This window comes from Calliopsis andreniformis, chromosome 12 (assembly GCF_051401765.1).
Source record: "Calliopsis andreniformis isolate RMS-2024a chromosome 12, iyCalAndr_principal, whole genome shotgun sequence".
NCBI classification, from domain to species: Eukaryota; Metazoa; Arthropoda; class Insecta; order Hymenoptera; family Andrenidae; genus Calliopsis; species Calliopsis andreniformis.
In genome coordinates, this window is record NC_135073.1 from 18,901,713 (window position 1) to 18,919,254 (window position 17,542).

Sequence of the window (17,542 nt, forward strand, 5' to 3'; positions counted from 1 at the left end):
CGTCCGCGATCATCGCGCTGGACATTCTCCCCGCGGAATTCGAGGTTCCACCTTTTCCCTCCTCTCTACAGGCTCTTATAGGTGCTTGGGAAAGCATTCCAAGGGTGGAAAAATTGTCCCGTGGCTCGGCAGATAAATCACCGATTTTCTGTCCTCTTTCCTGAACGCCAGGTTCTCTTCAGAAATGTAGGAAACTTTATGCTCATAGATCCGTAAAAACGGCTCTCAACTATGAATCATTTTATTGATTTCGAGACAGTATCTGACTAAGTATCAGTCACCGTAAACACTGCAATAAATTCGCTTCCTGAAGGATCGGTCACACGTTTATGAACGAAGTTATATAAGCTGCGACAGAGAGCGAAGAAATAACGAGCCTGAGTACACCGTCCACCTCGATCTCGTGTCGTAATCCGAGGAACTCGATGGACGACGAAGGTTCGATGACTGTTCCCGTTCAATGATCAGCACCGATCGACCGTCTTCAAGGTGGCCCCGAAGTGGTGCACGTCGATTTTTACCGAACTTCACAGAACAACGGAACACGGAGGAGCGCTCGATCACGAGGAGGGAATTAGTTTCCAATTTTCGAGGTATCCTGAAATTTGGCAAAAATTGCCGAGTATTGCGACTCCTCGCATCCTTGAAATTGAAATGAGGAAAGGACGGAGGCGAGGTACTTAAAGGCGGTCGTCGAGAGGCCCCGTTGCACATGCATAAAGAGTCGAATTTATTCCGAACTGTCACGCTGAAATTGCGCGCTCCTCTCGCGAGACAACGGTCCCCGCTATTGTTTCGTCATTTCGAGGCACGGTCCCCTGGCACGGTCCCCTGGCACGGTCCCCTGGCACGCCTAGGCGGTTCGAGACCAATAATCGATGGCACGCACTTTATCAATGACGGCCTGAGTCCGACTAATTACTAGGAAGATCGATGCGCATGGGCAGGGATTATGTAAGCTCGAAAATCGGCTACACGCTCCCATATTTAGTTTCGCCGAGATTAAGCGTGGTCCACGTTTGCGTTACACGTGTCAGTCATGAGTGAATAAATAACGTTAAGTGGGATTCCATCATCCGCTAATTACTCTCATGAGTTTCCGTAGTCAAATTACTGTGCTACTTCTTCGAGCATCGACTATGGAAAGTGAATATCGCATTTTAATTGACGTCCTACATTTCAGGTCGGTGACTGTCGCGTTGCCACTTTTGTCAACCACCAGCGTGATTTCGTGGATAAAGATGTTCCCTATAGCACGATGGATTTCCAATAGTTCCACCGTTCTCGCGTCTGTTTCGATACACTGGCTCCTGGTAGTCACATAAACCTTGGCCGCTGACGTGACTGAGAATTTAATGAAATGAGACATGCACGAGTCGTATCGAAAAACTAACTTTCTCACGATTCTTCGCATGCATACCGTGTCTGAGGCACAACAACGGCCCGTAGATTTATATTGATTGCACATAATTATATCCTGGCGACGGACAAAACGAAACACGGACCATCGCGTCGCGATTTATCGTTAACACACTTCTCTCGCCGCGAAACGAGGCTTCTTTACATTAAAATACACCGATTCGAGCGTACCGATTAATCCACTCACGATTTCTGGCCGACTGTATCAACGAGAATAACAGATAGTGTCGCATGACAGTCACCACTTAAGGTAAATTATAAAAAAGAACTATTCTGGTGTCAAGACTTTTCTGATGACTCGCTGAGGTTCATTAGGTCTTTGCTGAGGCTACGCTGAATCTTGCTTAGATTGTGCTAAGATTTGAGTCTGTAGTAGAAGCAGATTGAGCCTTGGTATCGATTGCAATTATCCTGAGGCTTGTATCACAGCGTGGCACGAGTCCCGACATTAATCTAGAGCAGTATTTAACCTACTGTGGAGACTGAAATAGAAATCAGCCCCGAGATAAAACCTCCGTTTGAAGTAATCTCGTGAAATATTCAAAAGTTTGAAAGAAGCCTCTGGGTCGAACGAAAGTGGTGTCGAAATTAATTAATCGGCCCGCGGCCGAAGGTAAATGACTCTCGGTTCTATAAATAAACGTCGAATCGTGCAAAGCTGCGAATGACTTTCATCGGACGGCTCCGAAATCGTATTCCCGCATTTTTCGGGCAGCGTGCAATTACGAGCGCGATGCTTAAGGTCGGGCACGAATTTTTAATTGCAGGTTCGCGTGACGGTTCTCGACAAGAATGACGTGGCACCGACCTGGGGAACCGGCACCTGGAAGTTTAAAGTTTCCGAGGAGGCGCCCCCCAACACCGTTGTCACGGTCCTCAAAGCATTCGATCCGGACACGATAGGGACCCTGACGTACACCCTGGTACCGAATCGTCGTTCCCCTGGACGCTCGGACGATCACGAGCCAGAGAACGAGAGCCATTTCAAGCTTCATCCGACGACGGGCCAACTGACGCTCGCGGAGGCCCTCGACAGAGAGACCAGAGAGAAATATGTCTTGAAGGTTCGGGCAGATGATGGACTCCAGCACACAGACATCATGTTGACCATCCAGGTAAATACACTTTTCGATCTTACATATAGAGGATCAGATGACTGATAGTTTTGCGAATTAAAAAATGATTCATCTCGGTGCAGTATTTAAATACTTAATGGAACTATGAAGCTGCTGTCGCTAATAGGAAAGAGTACCTACATACGCGGAAGACAGTTGCCTGAGAATTTCTATGTCCATAGAACTCGAGTCCCGTTGAAGTCTGATTACCTTGTAATTAGAGGGGATGCTACTGTTATCTTTCATCATTTCGACTCTACATCCCGTTATTTCGTCATCATTGATTCTTACCGAATCGATTACCAATTATGGGAAATTAATCTTGGGAGAATCATTGTTTGCGCGACAGCAATCATAGATACTTCCCCGCCAATTACTGGGAATTATAGAAGCATTGCATTCCTTAATCGAACATTATACGTTCCTCTTGAATTGAAAAATCTTCTGAAAAATCTCGTCGCTGGCCAAAACAGCTATCTCTCTTCAAGCTATCAAACAGCTGACCAGTAGCATAGAATTAGCTTCTCCGTATTTCTAGCCGATAAGGCGATTTCTCGAGGATCGAGTAACGTCGAATCACGCGGTTCCCTGCGCCTTATAATTCATTACGATGGCGAACCGAAACGATTCGCGGCGATAAAAAACGGCGAGGAAGGGCGGCCGGTCGTTTAACGAAGGTGGAGGCAGCGATGGACGGTAGCTGGAAGGGCAGTGGCCAGGGCCTGGTCCATGCTGGGCCAGGCGAGCCACCGATCCTTCGGAGACAATCGCAAAAATTATCCTTATGACGTGTAATGGCTGGAATTCTTTTAAGGTTCTCGCTGCCCGCCGTCCGCTATTCTATCCGGGTCTCTTAAAGGCAAAAGGAATGCCAGTCCCGATCATAGCTCGGCTCTTTGGGGCTCCATGAAAGAGGCCCGCTGCCGACAGTTGCGGAATCTGCCCCTTCTGGCCCCTTATATCTCTCCCTGCCTCCCCTCTTCTCCCCTCTACACCCCTCTCCACCCCTCTCCACCCCTCTCCACCCCTCTCCACCCTTGGTCGACCTTAGAAGAGTTTCTCTCTTCAGGCCCCTCGCCCCATCGACAATCTCCTCTCTTCCTTCTTCTTCCACTTCCCTTTCGTCCTCCTTCCTTCTTCTTCTCGCCGTCCTACTCGACTTCTTCCTCCTGCGTCTCCCCCGCCACCTCCTCCCCCTCCTCCTCCTCCTCCTCCTCCTCCTCCTCCTCCTCCTCCTTCTTCTTCTTCTTCTACTTGGTCATCTTGGTCTCTACTCTCCTTTCGGTTCTCTCCTCGTCATCCAGCGCGTCTCGGGGCAACCGTCACTTTTTGCAAACGTCCCCGAACCCTCCTTAATCAAACCGTGCCCACCTCCGCTTTATTCTTTTATACCGCCACCGCGTGTCGATCCCTCTCGACGCTGGAAACCTATTCACCGGACGTGTACACCGACTTCCGAGCGGGCCGAGGAGAAGATGTGCAGCCACGCAGCCGACCGATACATCCGCCGCGCGGACAGAGAGAGCCTGCCACTTAGGCGAACGAGTTTAGCCGTGATACGATTCCATGGCAGGCTATCGACGCGAAAAATCCAGCCGTCCGACCGATCTTTCGGGCCCCGTGGAATTTTTCAGAGGAGAACGGACCGAGGATCGCGCGCACGGCCCCGATTCCGCTCCGAACCGCCGAATTACGGGACCGTGATCCAAAGTCGACGAAGGTCACGTTCGCGAGCGGATGGCTTCTCTATTGCGAGGGAATCGGTTTTAACTTCTCGGCGATCGGCTCTGTTGCTATCCAGATTATGCTTCCACCTAGGGGAATTCTTCTAAAGAGTTTTGCATTTCTCTAAACTGCTGAGCCTTTCGTTTTCTTGCGAAGCGTAGGTATAATAATTAATAGTGGCTTCCTGGGTTTGTCTGTGGATCGTATCATCAGAAGTGGAAAGCAGCTTTTTACTTGGGGTCCAAACCCCAGCTTGCAATCGTATCAGAGAATCTTCCCCAAAACGCGACGTAACGTAGCTGGAAGACGAAGGGAGCCCCCTGTCTCGAGCTTCGATCGAGACATGTTTATTCAGGAACGACGTCGAGTGCAATTGAAAGGGAACAGGAAGCTTCAGCTTCGATTCCGAATTGTTTATCTTGACTCGTTACTCTTCTTCTCTCCCTTCGATCGCGCGAGGAATGCTGCTTGAGGCTGCGCGGAGAGCCTCCTCGAGAGAGATGAATTAAATGATCGGGAATCGCAGCGATGATTATCGTTATTTATTTAGGATTCAGTACCTCTCGACTGCTCCCCAGAAATAATAGCGTTTAACGCCTTTCTAAATATGGAGGAACTCGAGGAAGGGACAGTCTCGTTTAATCCTTGCTGATGCCACACATGGAGTCTTGTTTTGATTATCGGATCTTAGGGTTATTAAACCTACAGAGAAGATCAATTTTAGAAAACTTTGGAGTGGGACTGAAACTAAACGCAGAATCGATAGTAGACTAGATACGTAATATAAAAGACGATCAAAGAAATAGTCTTCACGGTGTGGATTAGAATCACTGACGCAGAGATTAATGGAAGATTGAAACAATTTATGAAGAAGCCTAAGATGAAACAAAACTATTTACTCTGGAAGGACTCTAGACTAGATTATCCTCCTTCTTATAGTATCATTCATCTTCTTCTCATATATACAGTGTCCCTAAACTCCCAAGAGTCAAGAAGAAATTCCTGTGAAACTTTTCTATATAATATCTATATAACTAATCTTCTAACACAACAGAATATCAGCAATACATGAAATCTCCTAACACAACAAACTATTCACCCAGCCATTCTGGGAACACCCAGAATATCTCCATCAATTTCCAACCCAAGATCAACACCATCAAATTCCTCCCCATTAACAAAACGATTGGCCTGTGTTTCCAGGTGACAGACACGAACGACAACGCGCCAACGTTCCAGAGCACCGCGTACTCGTTCGACGTTCCAGAGAACATGCCGAGGGGCAGTCGGATAGGGCAGGTCGTCGCGACGGATGCCGACGCCGACGGGCCCAACAGCCAGCTGAGCTACACCCTGATATCTGACTGGGCCAACGACGTTTTCTCCCTGAACCCCAGCACTGGCGTGTTCACGCTCACGGCCAGCCTCGACTACGAGCAGGTTCGTAAGATCGATACGGTGGTATTTAGAAAGTGTAAAGGGTATATCGCCGTGTCTCGAGCTATTTTTTCTTACCGTGGACTCTCATGGCTTTCACGGTGCGCGACGCTTTCACGTTGACGATCGTATTGAACCATTCGACTATTATTTGTTAATCGACGTTTCACTGGCATTACGACCGGGTTCGTCGGGGTCGATGGAGACAGAGTTGATTGAGTTTGAAAGAGACATTTGCCTTAGACGGTATTCTGAGCGTGGGACTTTGATTGGTGTCGACGTAAGAAGCGCAGAGTGCTTAGAGGAGACATCTGACTGCGATAGAGTCGTGATTTTCATCATTTTCTATTGCTCAAATATAACGTGGTTTGAAAACTTCGCTTCTGTGTTGAGGCCTTCTAGCTTCGAAACTAAAACACTTTGTTTTTTAATTACATAACTTCTGTTTTTAATAGTTCGATTTTGTAAGGACAGCAGTTCAGAACGTTGGTAGTCTTTATTTAATTTCCTAATTTTTTTCCAGTAATCTATACTCTTCTAAGATGAAATACAGTTTTTAGCGAGAAAGCTATTTTAAAAGCCTGTAGGTCATTACCATTCATGAGCAAGCCTCGCAGTAGCTTTGTTTCGTTGTACTCGGACCGAGCATAACTGGCTACTCTATTACAAGACTACTCCATTACACGTCTTGCGCTCGTAGACAATTCGAGGCTGATAGACTGCTCTTTTTGCCGAACCACCAATTAAATTCGAATTGACTACTGCGACATAAAAAGTGTCTTATGTTACTGTTACACTCTCAAGCGAGGTGTACCCTTCTCAGCAGCTAATCGGATTCGAGCTGACTGTAGTAAAGTATTGGACCGAGCTAATTCTTGGTTTACATCTAGGACTTTAACCTGACAAAATAATTAATCGCGACAACTTTCACGGAATAGATTAGGCATGCCGCTCGAATGTCACTTTTTCACGGCGAGGGGCTAGGACGACAGTTTCTGTACGACGATCCATGGATCAGCCGAGGATAGATCCATGCGTTCGGCAAAATGCGTAGCTGGCCCCAGGCAACGATTATAACCATTCAAGCTTGAGCTCACCTATTATATTAGCTTTCGACTAGAAGGCAACTCTAGAATTTAGGGTTTAGCGCTAACAGTCCGACAGATCGATCGATGGACGTTTTTAATGGCAGTTCACTGTCTGCCCCGCTCGGAGACAAGCCATACTTGTTCCTTCGACGCGGGAATACCTCTCAATAGCGTCGACAACTCTGTTCAGCTATTTACTCTCGATTAAACTACTACTAATTTCTACTAATTTCCTGAGAATTAGAATTTCCTTAAAAAATTTCTGTCACTAAGAAAATTCGAGAATTTATAGATCTGAAAATTGTGTGACTAGCCTAAAGAATTACTTGATATAAAAAGGATTTCAGTCCACTAGAAAAAGAAATGAATTTGTTCTCTATTTTATTCGAGTATAGTCTCTCCACTTTTCGTTCCCGTCGAATGGAACAGGTGAATGAGAACAATTGAGCAATGGCTACGCCACTGAGGTGCATTTTACGATACACGGTATATTAGTGTTCCCGTAATATACGGATAGTGTTTCGGTGAGGAGCAACGGTAAAAGCATGTTCGTAGAGGAGCTGCATTGAGAAGAGGTTGCTTATAGAACCCTTCATCAACGTAATGCCCTTCCAGATATAGGGCGTGATCGTTGCAGGGCTGTGAAAGCGTTTCACGGTTCGGTCGGGTAGATCTAAGCGCATCGGAAACGAAGAAACGGCACGCTTGTTTCCACGAAACTCGTATTAGTCCAACGCGAAATTGTTGGTTTTTAAGCGAGGGCTCTCGTACCAACGGAAGCGTCAAAAAAGATTAAAAACGCTTTCCGTAAAACGTTACTTCTCTTGGCCCAGTCGGACTTCCATCGCCCTTTTTCTGTTGCTCCCTTTTCGATCGGGAAGAACCCCTCGTGAATGCAGAAAACGTGTCAGATACGAGCAAGTATTCAGGGAAAAGAGCTAGTGGCTGTTCGAGTCCATGGATCGATCGCAAGTGTAGTTGAATGGGTCCTAAGAATGCAGACGGACACTCTGAATGAATGCACGGAGGCTGAATGAATGCAGGCGACTTTAGGCAAAGTAGTTCGAGTAGCCCGTTCGCGTAACATACATACTAAGTACGAATACTTTTTATTAACTATTACTGTGAATTATTAGTGTAGCATCTGAATATTTTATAAAAAGTATTAACATCAGCGACAGGCTGTTTCCAATGGACTCTCATTCTTTTCTACGCATAATATGCAGTAGGTGTTCATTTAGAGAACTTTCTTAAATAATTCTTCATTCGTAACATTCTAAATTCTAAACTTTCATAAAAAGCAAATCCCTCAGCATGTACACTGCTAGCCGAATCTGTAGCCTAGAGTTTTAATAATGAATTAAAAGGCAATGTGAATCTTTTAATCAGTAGTGTACATTCTCCGAATGGATTCGCTAGTCACCGTGCCCCCAGCGATGCCGCAATTTTCCAAGGCAGCAGGGTAATCTGTCGACGAGAAGCAGAGAGATAAGAAAGCACTTACCGATTGTCCAGGTGCAGCACTACATCCTGGTGGTCCAGGCGACGGACGGCGGCATCCCGGCGCTCTCCTCGACGGTCACCGTCTACTGCAACGTGGTGGACCTGAATGACAACGCGCCGATCTTCGAGGCGGGGCCACACGCCGCGGATATCGTCGAGAACACGACGATCGGCACCCCAATCCTATCTGTGGCCGCCCAGGACCTCGACTCTGGCGATAACGGCAGGGTAATTTACGCGGTGGCTGGCGGTGACGAGAACGGTGACTTCGGAGTGGCGGCAAACGGCACCCTTTTCACGCGGAAGCTGCTCGACAGGGAACAGAAGCCTCTGTACAATTTGGTCCTCAGCGCTACCGACAGTCCTCTGCCGCCTGCCCGCCCATTGTCGTCCACCGTGCAGGTTCGTTTGCTCATTCTACCTTAAACAAGAGAAAAAAAGGAACGAGGTAGTTAGAGAGAGAAGTCATTCGTGAAACGAGGATCGGTCGTTTCATTGTATAGAGCGCTGCTGGCCGAACCCTATCGTCGAAGGGACCATATTTCGTCTATCAGAAGTAGTCGAAACAGACATCCTCTATTAGAACTGAATTTATATTATTAGTATTAATTATTATATAGTTCGCGGTATAAATAAGAGATCGAAAAAATTGTCAATATTTGAGCTGCTGTAACTTGGCGAAAAAAAATCGTATGGAGTTGAGCCTAGTCTCATTTTAAAGGGCAAAGCGTCTACTTTTACACCCCTGAGTTGAAATTGTCCGAAAAAAATTCTTGATGCTGCGACACCTCGAGAGAGGGAGGGTGTTTTTTCCTCGATAGTTTCCCAACTTTAGTCAACTATCAGGAACTTGATAAATTTTTTTCGTAGCTCTTTTTGCAGTAGGTTTCAAGTTTGAAGTCTCTCCTTTCCAACGAGAGCTTAAAAATTGTTCTACGATTTTTTTTCGCCGAGTTATGGCACTCGGAAGGAAAAGTGAGCCAGAGACCTCAAAATCGGGTAGTAATTCAGAGATCGAAAAAATTGCCAATATTTGAGCTACTGTAACTTGGCGAAAAAAAATCGTATGGAGTTGAGCCTAGTCTCATTTTAAAGGGCAAAGCCTCTACTTTTACACCCCTGAGTTGAACTTGGCCGGAAAAAATTCTTCACTCCATGACATGCCGAGAAACAGAGGGTGATATTTGCTCGAACGTTTTGCAACTTCAGACAACTCTCAGGAACTTGACAAATTTTTTTCGCAACTTCTCCTGCAAAGAAATTGAAGCCTGAACCCTCCGCTTTCGAATGAGACCTTGGCGAGTGTTCTACGATTTTTTTTCGCCGAGATATGTCGCTCAGAATGAAAAGTGAGCCTTCAGCCTCGGAATCGCACAGTGTTCCAGGGCCCGAAAGAGTAGTCAATCTTTGAGATGCTGTAACTCCGTCAAAAAAAATCGTAGGAAGGTGAGTCTGGTCTCATTCTAAAGACTAAATCCTCTACTTTGACGTCCCTGAGTTGAACTTTTCCAAAAAAAATTCTTGACTTTAGGACCCGCCGAGAGAGAGAGGGTGTTTTTTCCTCGAATGTTTTCCAAATTCAGTCGACTCTCAGGAGTTTGATAAATTTTTTTCGCGACTTTTTCTGAGAGAAGATTAACACTTGAACCCTCCCCTTTCGAATGAGACCTTGGCGAGCGCTCTATAATTTTTTTTCGCCGAGATATGGTGCTCAGAATGAAAAGTGAGTCTCCAGCCCCGGAACCACGCAGTGTTCCAGAGCCCGAAAAAGTAGTCAATCTTTGAACTGCTGTAGCTCCGTCAAAAAAAATTGCAGGGAGGCGAGCTTGGTCTCATTTTAAAGGGCAAATCCTCTACTTTGACGTCCCTGAGTTGAACTTGTCCAAAAAAATTCCCTGCTCCACGACGCGCCAAGAAAAGGAGAGTGGTTTTTCCCCGATTATTGTCAAACTTCAGACAACTATTAGAATCTTGATAAATTTTTTTCACGGCTGGTTTTGCAGTAAATTTCAAGTTTGAAGCCTTCCCTTTCCAACGAGACCTTAAAAATTGACGTACGATTTTTTTTCACCGATTTATCGCACTTTCACTGAAAAATGTTGAGCCGATCTTATTGTATCAATCACCTTTACATTACATCGCAACCTAACATCCCAAAATTCCACCCTTTAATGACTTGCTATTCCCTGAAAAAGATCCAACGAATGAATCGAAGGAACATGCCTGATCCACAGGTGACCGTGGTTCTCCTGGACGTGAACGACATGTCGCCAGAGTTCATATCGCCGACCAGGATTTCGATAATCGAGAATGCTCCAAGCAACACGGTGGTGATGGCCATCAAGGCAGTGGACAGGGATGAAGGACGAAACGGATACGTGGAGTACTCCTTGGAGGACACCGCGCTCCCGTTCACCGTGGGCCCTGTCGACGGACTGCTGCGCGTATCTGGATCGCTGGATCGCGAATTAAGGTCTAACTACACCTTGGAAGTGACCGCCAAGGACCGCGGCGATCCGCCGAGATCCTCCTCCACCACCGTCACTGTCACGGTCCTCGATGAGAACGACAATTCGCCAGTGTTCGATCCGAGACAATACGAGGCCACTGTTGCTGAGAACGCTAGCATCGGGGCTAGTGTCCTGCAGGTCAGTAGGATGTGTGAAGTTCTATATTTTTCCTACTACTTTCTCAGATATTTCTGTGATACATATTTATGAACTTGTAATGGAAGTAGTATAAGAAAAGAGAAAGGGCATCGCAAGGTAAATTAGAAATTTGTTGAAAATGATTTTACTTGGAACTGGAATTATTATGGATGTTCTAATAGAAGTAAGGGATACAGTGTGGAAGTTAAAGTCGGTCAAAGTATAATAGTCAGACAATTGGGGTTCGAAATAGATGATCTTTTAACGAGTTCATAATGGGAAATCATCATCCGGAAGAAATACTGAGACTAATGTATCATCAAATCTGTGACAAGTTAACTACGTACATCCTCTTCTTAAGTATCACGATTCAGTTTTCTACTTGATCTACGAAGAAGTGAATAATGAACGTCAGTGTGAAACGCTTTGTTTGAATAGTCATCGAATCCTCGTCGAGGTCTCGATGGACGCCTAGGTGTGAATCAGACCTAACCTTCCACCTAGGTGTCTCGATTAACTCCGAAATTCTTCCATGATTTATTGCCCAGACAAGGTGTGAACTGACCTGTCTCCGTTCAGAAAAGAACGCTGATCGAAGAATGGAGACGAACCAGAAGAACAACATCGAGCTTGTTCCCTGTTTGCAGGTGTCTGCTATGGATCGAGATGAAGGCGCGAACGGAAGAGTGAGATATAGTATCGCGTTGGGGGATGATAACAGGGACTTCACCATATCGGAAGATACCGGTGTTATCAGAGTGGCGAAGAACCTAAACTTCGAGCGCAAGTCTAGATATCATCTGACCATTCGTGGCGAAGATTGCGCTTCAGAAGTTGGAGAGACACCCCGTGGAGACACTGCCCAGGTTACCATCACCGTTTTGGACATAAATGACAATGCACCCGTCTTCCTGGATTCTCCCTATCTGGCGCACGTTATGGAGAACATGGTTCCGCCTGGTGGAGGATTCGTGATACAGGTGATTACACGATCAATTTTTCAAATTTTCGGATTTGCAAATTTTCAACCATTAAAACCTTGAAATCTCTGAAGACCGTAACTAGCAAAAAGCAGCTCTAATTCCCAGCAACCTGTTGAACAGGTTAAAGCCTACGACGCAGACACACCTCCGTACAACGACCAAGTGAGGTACTTCTTGAAGGAGGGCGACACCGATTTGTTTCGAATCAACGCCAGCACAGGGGACATATTCCTGCTCCGTCCCCTCGACAGGGAACTGGTGCCAGAGTACACCCACACCTTAGTGGCCATGGACACCGGTGAGTTATTTGGCAAGGTTCAAAGCGAGGCCAGCGTCAAAGATCAACGCTAAAATCTAGCTCTCCTACGACCCACCTGAATAGCAAGCTTCTAAACAATTTCGACGGAAATTCAATACGAGGGAAAATAGGTTCGTAAAGAGCGAAAGGACAAAGGGATCGCGGGCAGAACCGTGTTCCCTGCAGAATCCTTAAAGGAACGGCTAAATAGGTGTATACCTGGCGCGACCTGCACAAAGGCCGTCATTCAAAGGGGTAGCCGGTATTCTTCGTCGAGAATATTTTTCCGGCGGGTCTTAGCCTCTGTGCAAACTGGTTGCGAATTAGCGCGGACAAAGGACTTAATTATGTCGGGTTTGGCACTTGGGCTGAAAAAGGCGCGGGGAATGGGGAAGGAACACGTCCGAGGAAAAAACTGATTCTGGCACCTAGGTGACTCACTGGCACCCTTTCGAGTATAGAGTCGCAGCAGCAGAGATGCTCCGTGTCTCCGCCACTCGGCTCTAGTCCGTCGAAATGTCACCAAATGTCGCGCGAACGACTTTTAGCGGTTATTAATTCCGTTAGAGGTAGATCGAGAGAGACGCCAGGCCCACGAGGTATCGGAATGTCACTCCAGCGAGCGAATAGACGAAACAATAGACGATATATGGGATGGGTTTAAGTAATGAGCGGTAATATACAAATTGGATATAAATTTGTGGGTTGTTCGATGAGATTCTTTAAGCGGTGGGCAGTTCCTCGTCGAAATCTTTTTTATCGTTCGTTCCCCCGACGGAGCCGGTAGTCCCCTCGGAGGGTGCCCCTCGCTCGCCCCCTTCGGCCCCCTTCGGCCCCCTTCGGCCCCCTTCGGCCCCCTTTAGGCCCCCTTTGGCCCCCTTTAGGCCCCCTTGCCCCCGATGGCCCAATCGGTCCCCGCCGAGGTAGACAAGCCTGCAGAGTTATGACGCGCGATTATGATAATCGCTCTCAAATGCCTTCCTCTGCTTCCACGCTGCACTCTCTTTCTCCCTACCCCCGGCGGTTTTCCCTTCGTTCCCCACCCACCCCTCCAAGCTTTCGTCTCCCACCGCCGCCCCCTCTGTCCTCCTCGCACACCGCCTCCTGCCCCTCGCAGCTTGCTTTCGCTTCTTGGACGTTTTGGAGGCTCTCTTTCGAGCTAAACGCTGCCCTCTCCTGCTCCTTCTCGCTTCTGAGACAGAGAGAGGAAGGGAGAGACTGCTCGCGCCCGCGCATTATACTCCTATTTTATTTATGCCCCATGGATGTCGCGTATGTGCACCCCTCGTGCACGCCCCAAAATGCTCCTCCTTATTATCGACAGCCGAGGGTGCACCTTGGGCTGGAGGCTTCGATGCAATGAGGTCTTGGGCACAGGGTGCGAGGTATGGATTGCATCTCTGGTGAAGAAGCTGCTGGAGGATTTAAATTTGCGATTTTTTAAGGCTAAATGTGTCCTTTGAACCCCACTTTTAAGTCTTCGTTTTTTTCATTTGATAGATTCATAGTTCTATCTATAGAGTCAAAAGAATTTCAACGAATGTTCCTCAGATACTATCATTAAAATTTGCCTGAATTTCGGACTAAAAAGTATGTAGATTTTAGATTAGCATTCTTGTAATAAACTCAGAATACTGTAGCTAATGTAAAACTCGAAGTAACCATCCTACCCCGAGTTTCGAGTGAAAGCTGAAAAAATTCGTACGTATCTTTGATTTGAAGGGTACCCGCAGCGAGTGATATTAACTCACGTACGCTATCAGTGTTGGGAAGAGTGGTTAAAAAGACGTTAAAAGCCTCTGATCTACGATTATACCCTCGAGTAAAGATAATTGGAGAAAGCAAGGGAGTAGATCACTTTCACAGCTTGAGAAAGATCCGAGGAAATTCCTACTAGTGAATTTAAAGCGGGGCCCGTTTTGTTTATGTAGCTCGATTAGCCGAACACATTTGTGCAATCATAGAACGATCGGTCTACGATTAGTGAACCTGTTCTACAGGTTCTCCGCCTTTGACTGGATCGGGCATCGTTAGGATCGTCGTTCTGGATGTCAACGATCACAGCCCGGAATTCACGAGGCAGGAGTACAGGGCAACGGTCACCGAGAATTCGGCTTCCGGTACCTGGGTCACTAAACCTTATGCCACTGACAAGGACGAAGGCCTAAATGCAAAGATCAGGTAAGTTTGCTTTCACCTGATCTCTTGGAGCAATCTCTGTCTGAATTACTGGCAAGCGTTCATTATTAAATCAATCTCTAATATTTGAAACAGGTACAGTTTACTAGGAGAGAAATCTGAACGCTTCACCGCGGACCCAGACACTGGAGAAGTGTTCACTGTGGTACCTCTGGACCGAGAGCAAACTTCTGTCTATCATCTAACATTAATCGCACAAGATTCGAGCCCAACGGAACCCAGAGCCTCTGCCGTGAATCTGACGATCTTCGTCAAGGATGTGAACGACAATGCGCCTAGATTTTCTAGTCCCAGATACACAGCTTATGTGCCAGGTGCAACCAAACCAGGTAACACAAAAAACAAAACTAATATGACTCGATACAAAGCAAAGGCTAAACCCACCTAAACGCCGAGAAGTCCAACTTGAACATGACCGTATACCCACTCTTTGCCATTAAAGGGGACTTCGTGTTTGGCGCGAAAGCGGTGGACGACGACGATGCCGAGAATTCCCGGATCGTCTATCGTCTCCAGGGAATAGACTCGGAGAAATTCGCGATAGACGCAAACAGCGGCGTGATAAGAGCGACTCAGGAGCTGGCCAATGATGAAACCACTTACCAGCTGCAGATCCAAGCGTCAGACTGCGGGGCTGAGCCACAGTCCGTCACTGCGGACTTGGTCATCCATCTGTGGGAGAGACAACTGTTCCCAAGTTTTTGTTCAACTATCAACACTAGGTTCACTTTGCCCGAAGATGTGCCCGAGGGAAGGGCGATCACGAAACTGAGCGCTACTACGCCGAAGGTCGGGGCCGCGAGCAATCTTGTTTATGGAATGGCTGGAGGGAACATCGGGGATGCGCTTAAGATCGACCCCCACACTGGAGAGGTTTGTTGATAGAGAATTCAGAGACTCGATCTCGAAAATAATCCTTACCAGGTTTTAGGATTTTTTAAAATCACTTATTGAGAAAAAATGTAACAGATCTACTCGGTTTTTACTCAGGTGTTAGTGGCATCAGGATTCGACTACGAGACTACCCCTTTCTATGAAGCCTGGATCGAGGTCCGAGACTCGGACACCCCCGCCCTGAGGAGTGTTGTGCAGCTTTTGGTGAACGTTACAGACGCCAATGACAACGCGCCAATAATGGAAGCTTCCATCTACAACGCAACAGTTCCAGAGGATGAGTACCCACCTCTATTCGTCACCAAGGTGTCTGCTAAGGACCGTGACTCTGGAGAGAATGGACAAGTGTCTTATTACTTAGTCAACGATTTCAGTGAGACCTTCATCATCGATTCTGAGTCGGGAGAAATTAGCACTAATGCAAAATTAGATCGTGAAGAGGTGAGTTCTTTCGAAACGTTAAAATTCAATTTCCTTTAGAAGAATAAAGATTAAAATACTATTACTCTTTCAGATCGCCTCCTATGAATTAGTCGTAGAAGCAAGGGACCAGGGACAACCATCGCTGACAGGCACAGCTACGGTGTTATTAACAGTTTTGGATAAGAATGATAATGCACCTCGCTTCACCCGACTCTTCAGCGTCAACGTTACAGAGAACGCAGAAATTGGCACGTTCGTTATAAGACTAACCAGCAGCGACCGTGATATTGGACAGAATGCTAATGCCACGTATACTTTCACTGAGAATCCTGGAATGAAGTTTTCCATCGACCCTCTGAGCGGCAACGTGACTGTAAATGGACACTTGGACCGAGAGGAACAGGATGAATACTTATTGAAAGTAGGTATTAAAAAAGAGTCGATGAAGAATCAAAATTCAGAACCTAATCTGATATACAGTTGACCTATTAGTTCGTACGTCTCTCCTTATACTGAACTTACGTCCCCATGCTTTGCAATACCCTCTACAAGTTGACCTCGAGAATGTGCTCTAAACTCGTTGGTGCATCCTGATCTATATCGAGGAATCGTATTGTAACAGGTGGTGGTAGCAGACGGTGCCTGGGGAGCAGCGACGCCCCTGACCATCACCATTCAGGACCAAAACGACAACGCGCCAGAGTTCGACGAGGATTCCTACCACTTCCACTTCCCCGAGCTCCAGCCACCTGTTGCGCACGTTGGCCAAGTGACAGCGATCGATCGCGATAAGCAGGGACCGAACTCCGTGATATCCTACAGCCTGTTGCAGCCCTCGGACCTCTTCACCGTCGACCCAGCCACTGGCGACGTGTTCAGCAAGAAGACCTTGCGCTACAAACACACCCATCGACCTTCCTCCCCAGAGAATCTCTACTCTCTAACAGTGGTAGCTACCGACAATGGCAAGCCACCCATGTCCTCGAAGACAGTGGTCTACGTGAGCGTGGTGGACGCTAACAACAATGCACCGAAATTCGAGCAAAGATCATATCTGTACCCCGTGCCAGAGAACTATGGGGTTGGCAAACGAGTGGTGCAACTCGTAGCTAAAGATGACGCTGACTTCGGAGTGAACGCAGAGATCAGCTACTTCCTGGTGAACGTCAATGGCAGCGAGTACTTCTCTATCGACGAGAAGTCTGGCTGGGTTTACGTTCGAAAGAGTTTGGCTTCCGTGCCAGTGGGCACCACGTTCCTCCTCAAGGCTCAGGCTGTTGACAAGGGTGTGCCTCCTCAGAAGGACGAGGTCTCACTGACTTTAGTGATATCTGGGGAGAACAAGCACGCTCCGACCTTCGCTGCCGATAGCTACCAAGTTCGAGTACCCGAGAATGAGCCTGTTAACACTACCATTTTGACTGTCAGCGCCACTGATGGTGACGACGGTCCCAATGGTATGATAAGGTACAAGATATCCGCTGGAAACGAGAGGAACGAATTCTTCGTCCACTCTATCACCGGGGCAGTGACTATTCTAGAGCCCTTGGACTACGATCTGGTGCAGGAATATCGATTGAATATCACAGCCACGGATTTAGGATTCGAAATGAAGCAGGCAGTCGCTACGTTAACTGTGAATGTATCCGATATTAATGATAACCCGCCTACGTTTAATCAGAGCGTCTACGAGGCCTTCTTGCCTGAGAACTCGCCAGCTGATAGCTTCGTGTATAAGGTGAGACACTATTGCATCAATCGATACTTTTATTCGACACCGGTTTCTATAGAATTCCTCGCTAAACATTTA

General features: G+C 47.0%; 1 protein-coding gene across 1 annotated transcript in view; it reads left to right on the forward strand.

Moving 5' to 3' along the window:
* The window catches only part of Ft (cadherin-related tumor suppressor fat), a 71,296-nt gene that overhangs the window by 47,905 nt on the left and 5,849 nt on the right, over positions 1-17,542 (forward strand). The window contains exons 2-13 of the mRNA XM_076388458.1: positions 2,187-2,534; positions 5,463-5,699; positions 8,300-8,689; positions 10,522-10,935; positions 11,583-11,915; positions 12,039-12,216; positions 14,217-14,397; positions 14,491-14,744; positions 14,858-15,288; positions 15,406-15,750; positions 15,824-16,153; positions 16,355-17,470. Coding sequence (XP_076244573.1) covers positions 2,187-2,534; positions 5,463-5,699; positions 8,300-8,689; positions 10,522-10,935; positions 11,583-11,915; positions 12,039-12,216; positions 14,217-14,397; positions 14,491-14,744; positions 14,858-15,288; positions 15,406-15,750; positions 15,824-16,153; positions 16,355-17,470 — 4,557 coding nt within the window. The remainder of the gene's footprint in view (positions 1-2,186; positions 2,535-5,462; positions 5,700-8,299; positions 8,690-10,521; positions 10,936-11,582; positions 11,916-12,038; positions 12,217-14,216; positions 14,398-14,490; positions 14,745-14,857; positions 15,289-15,405; positions 15,751-15,823; positions 16,154-16,354; positions 17,471-17,542) is intronic.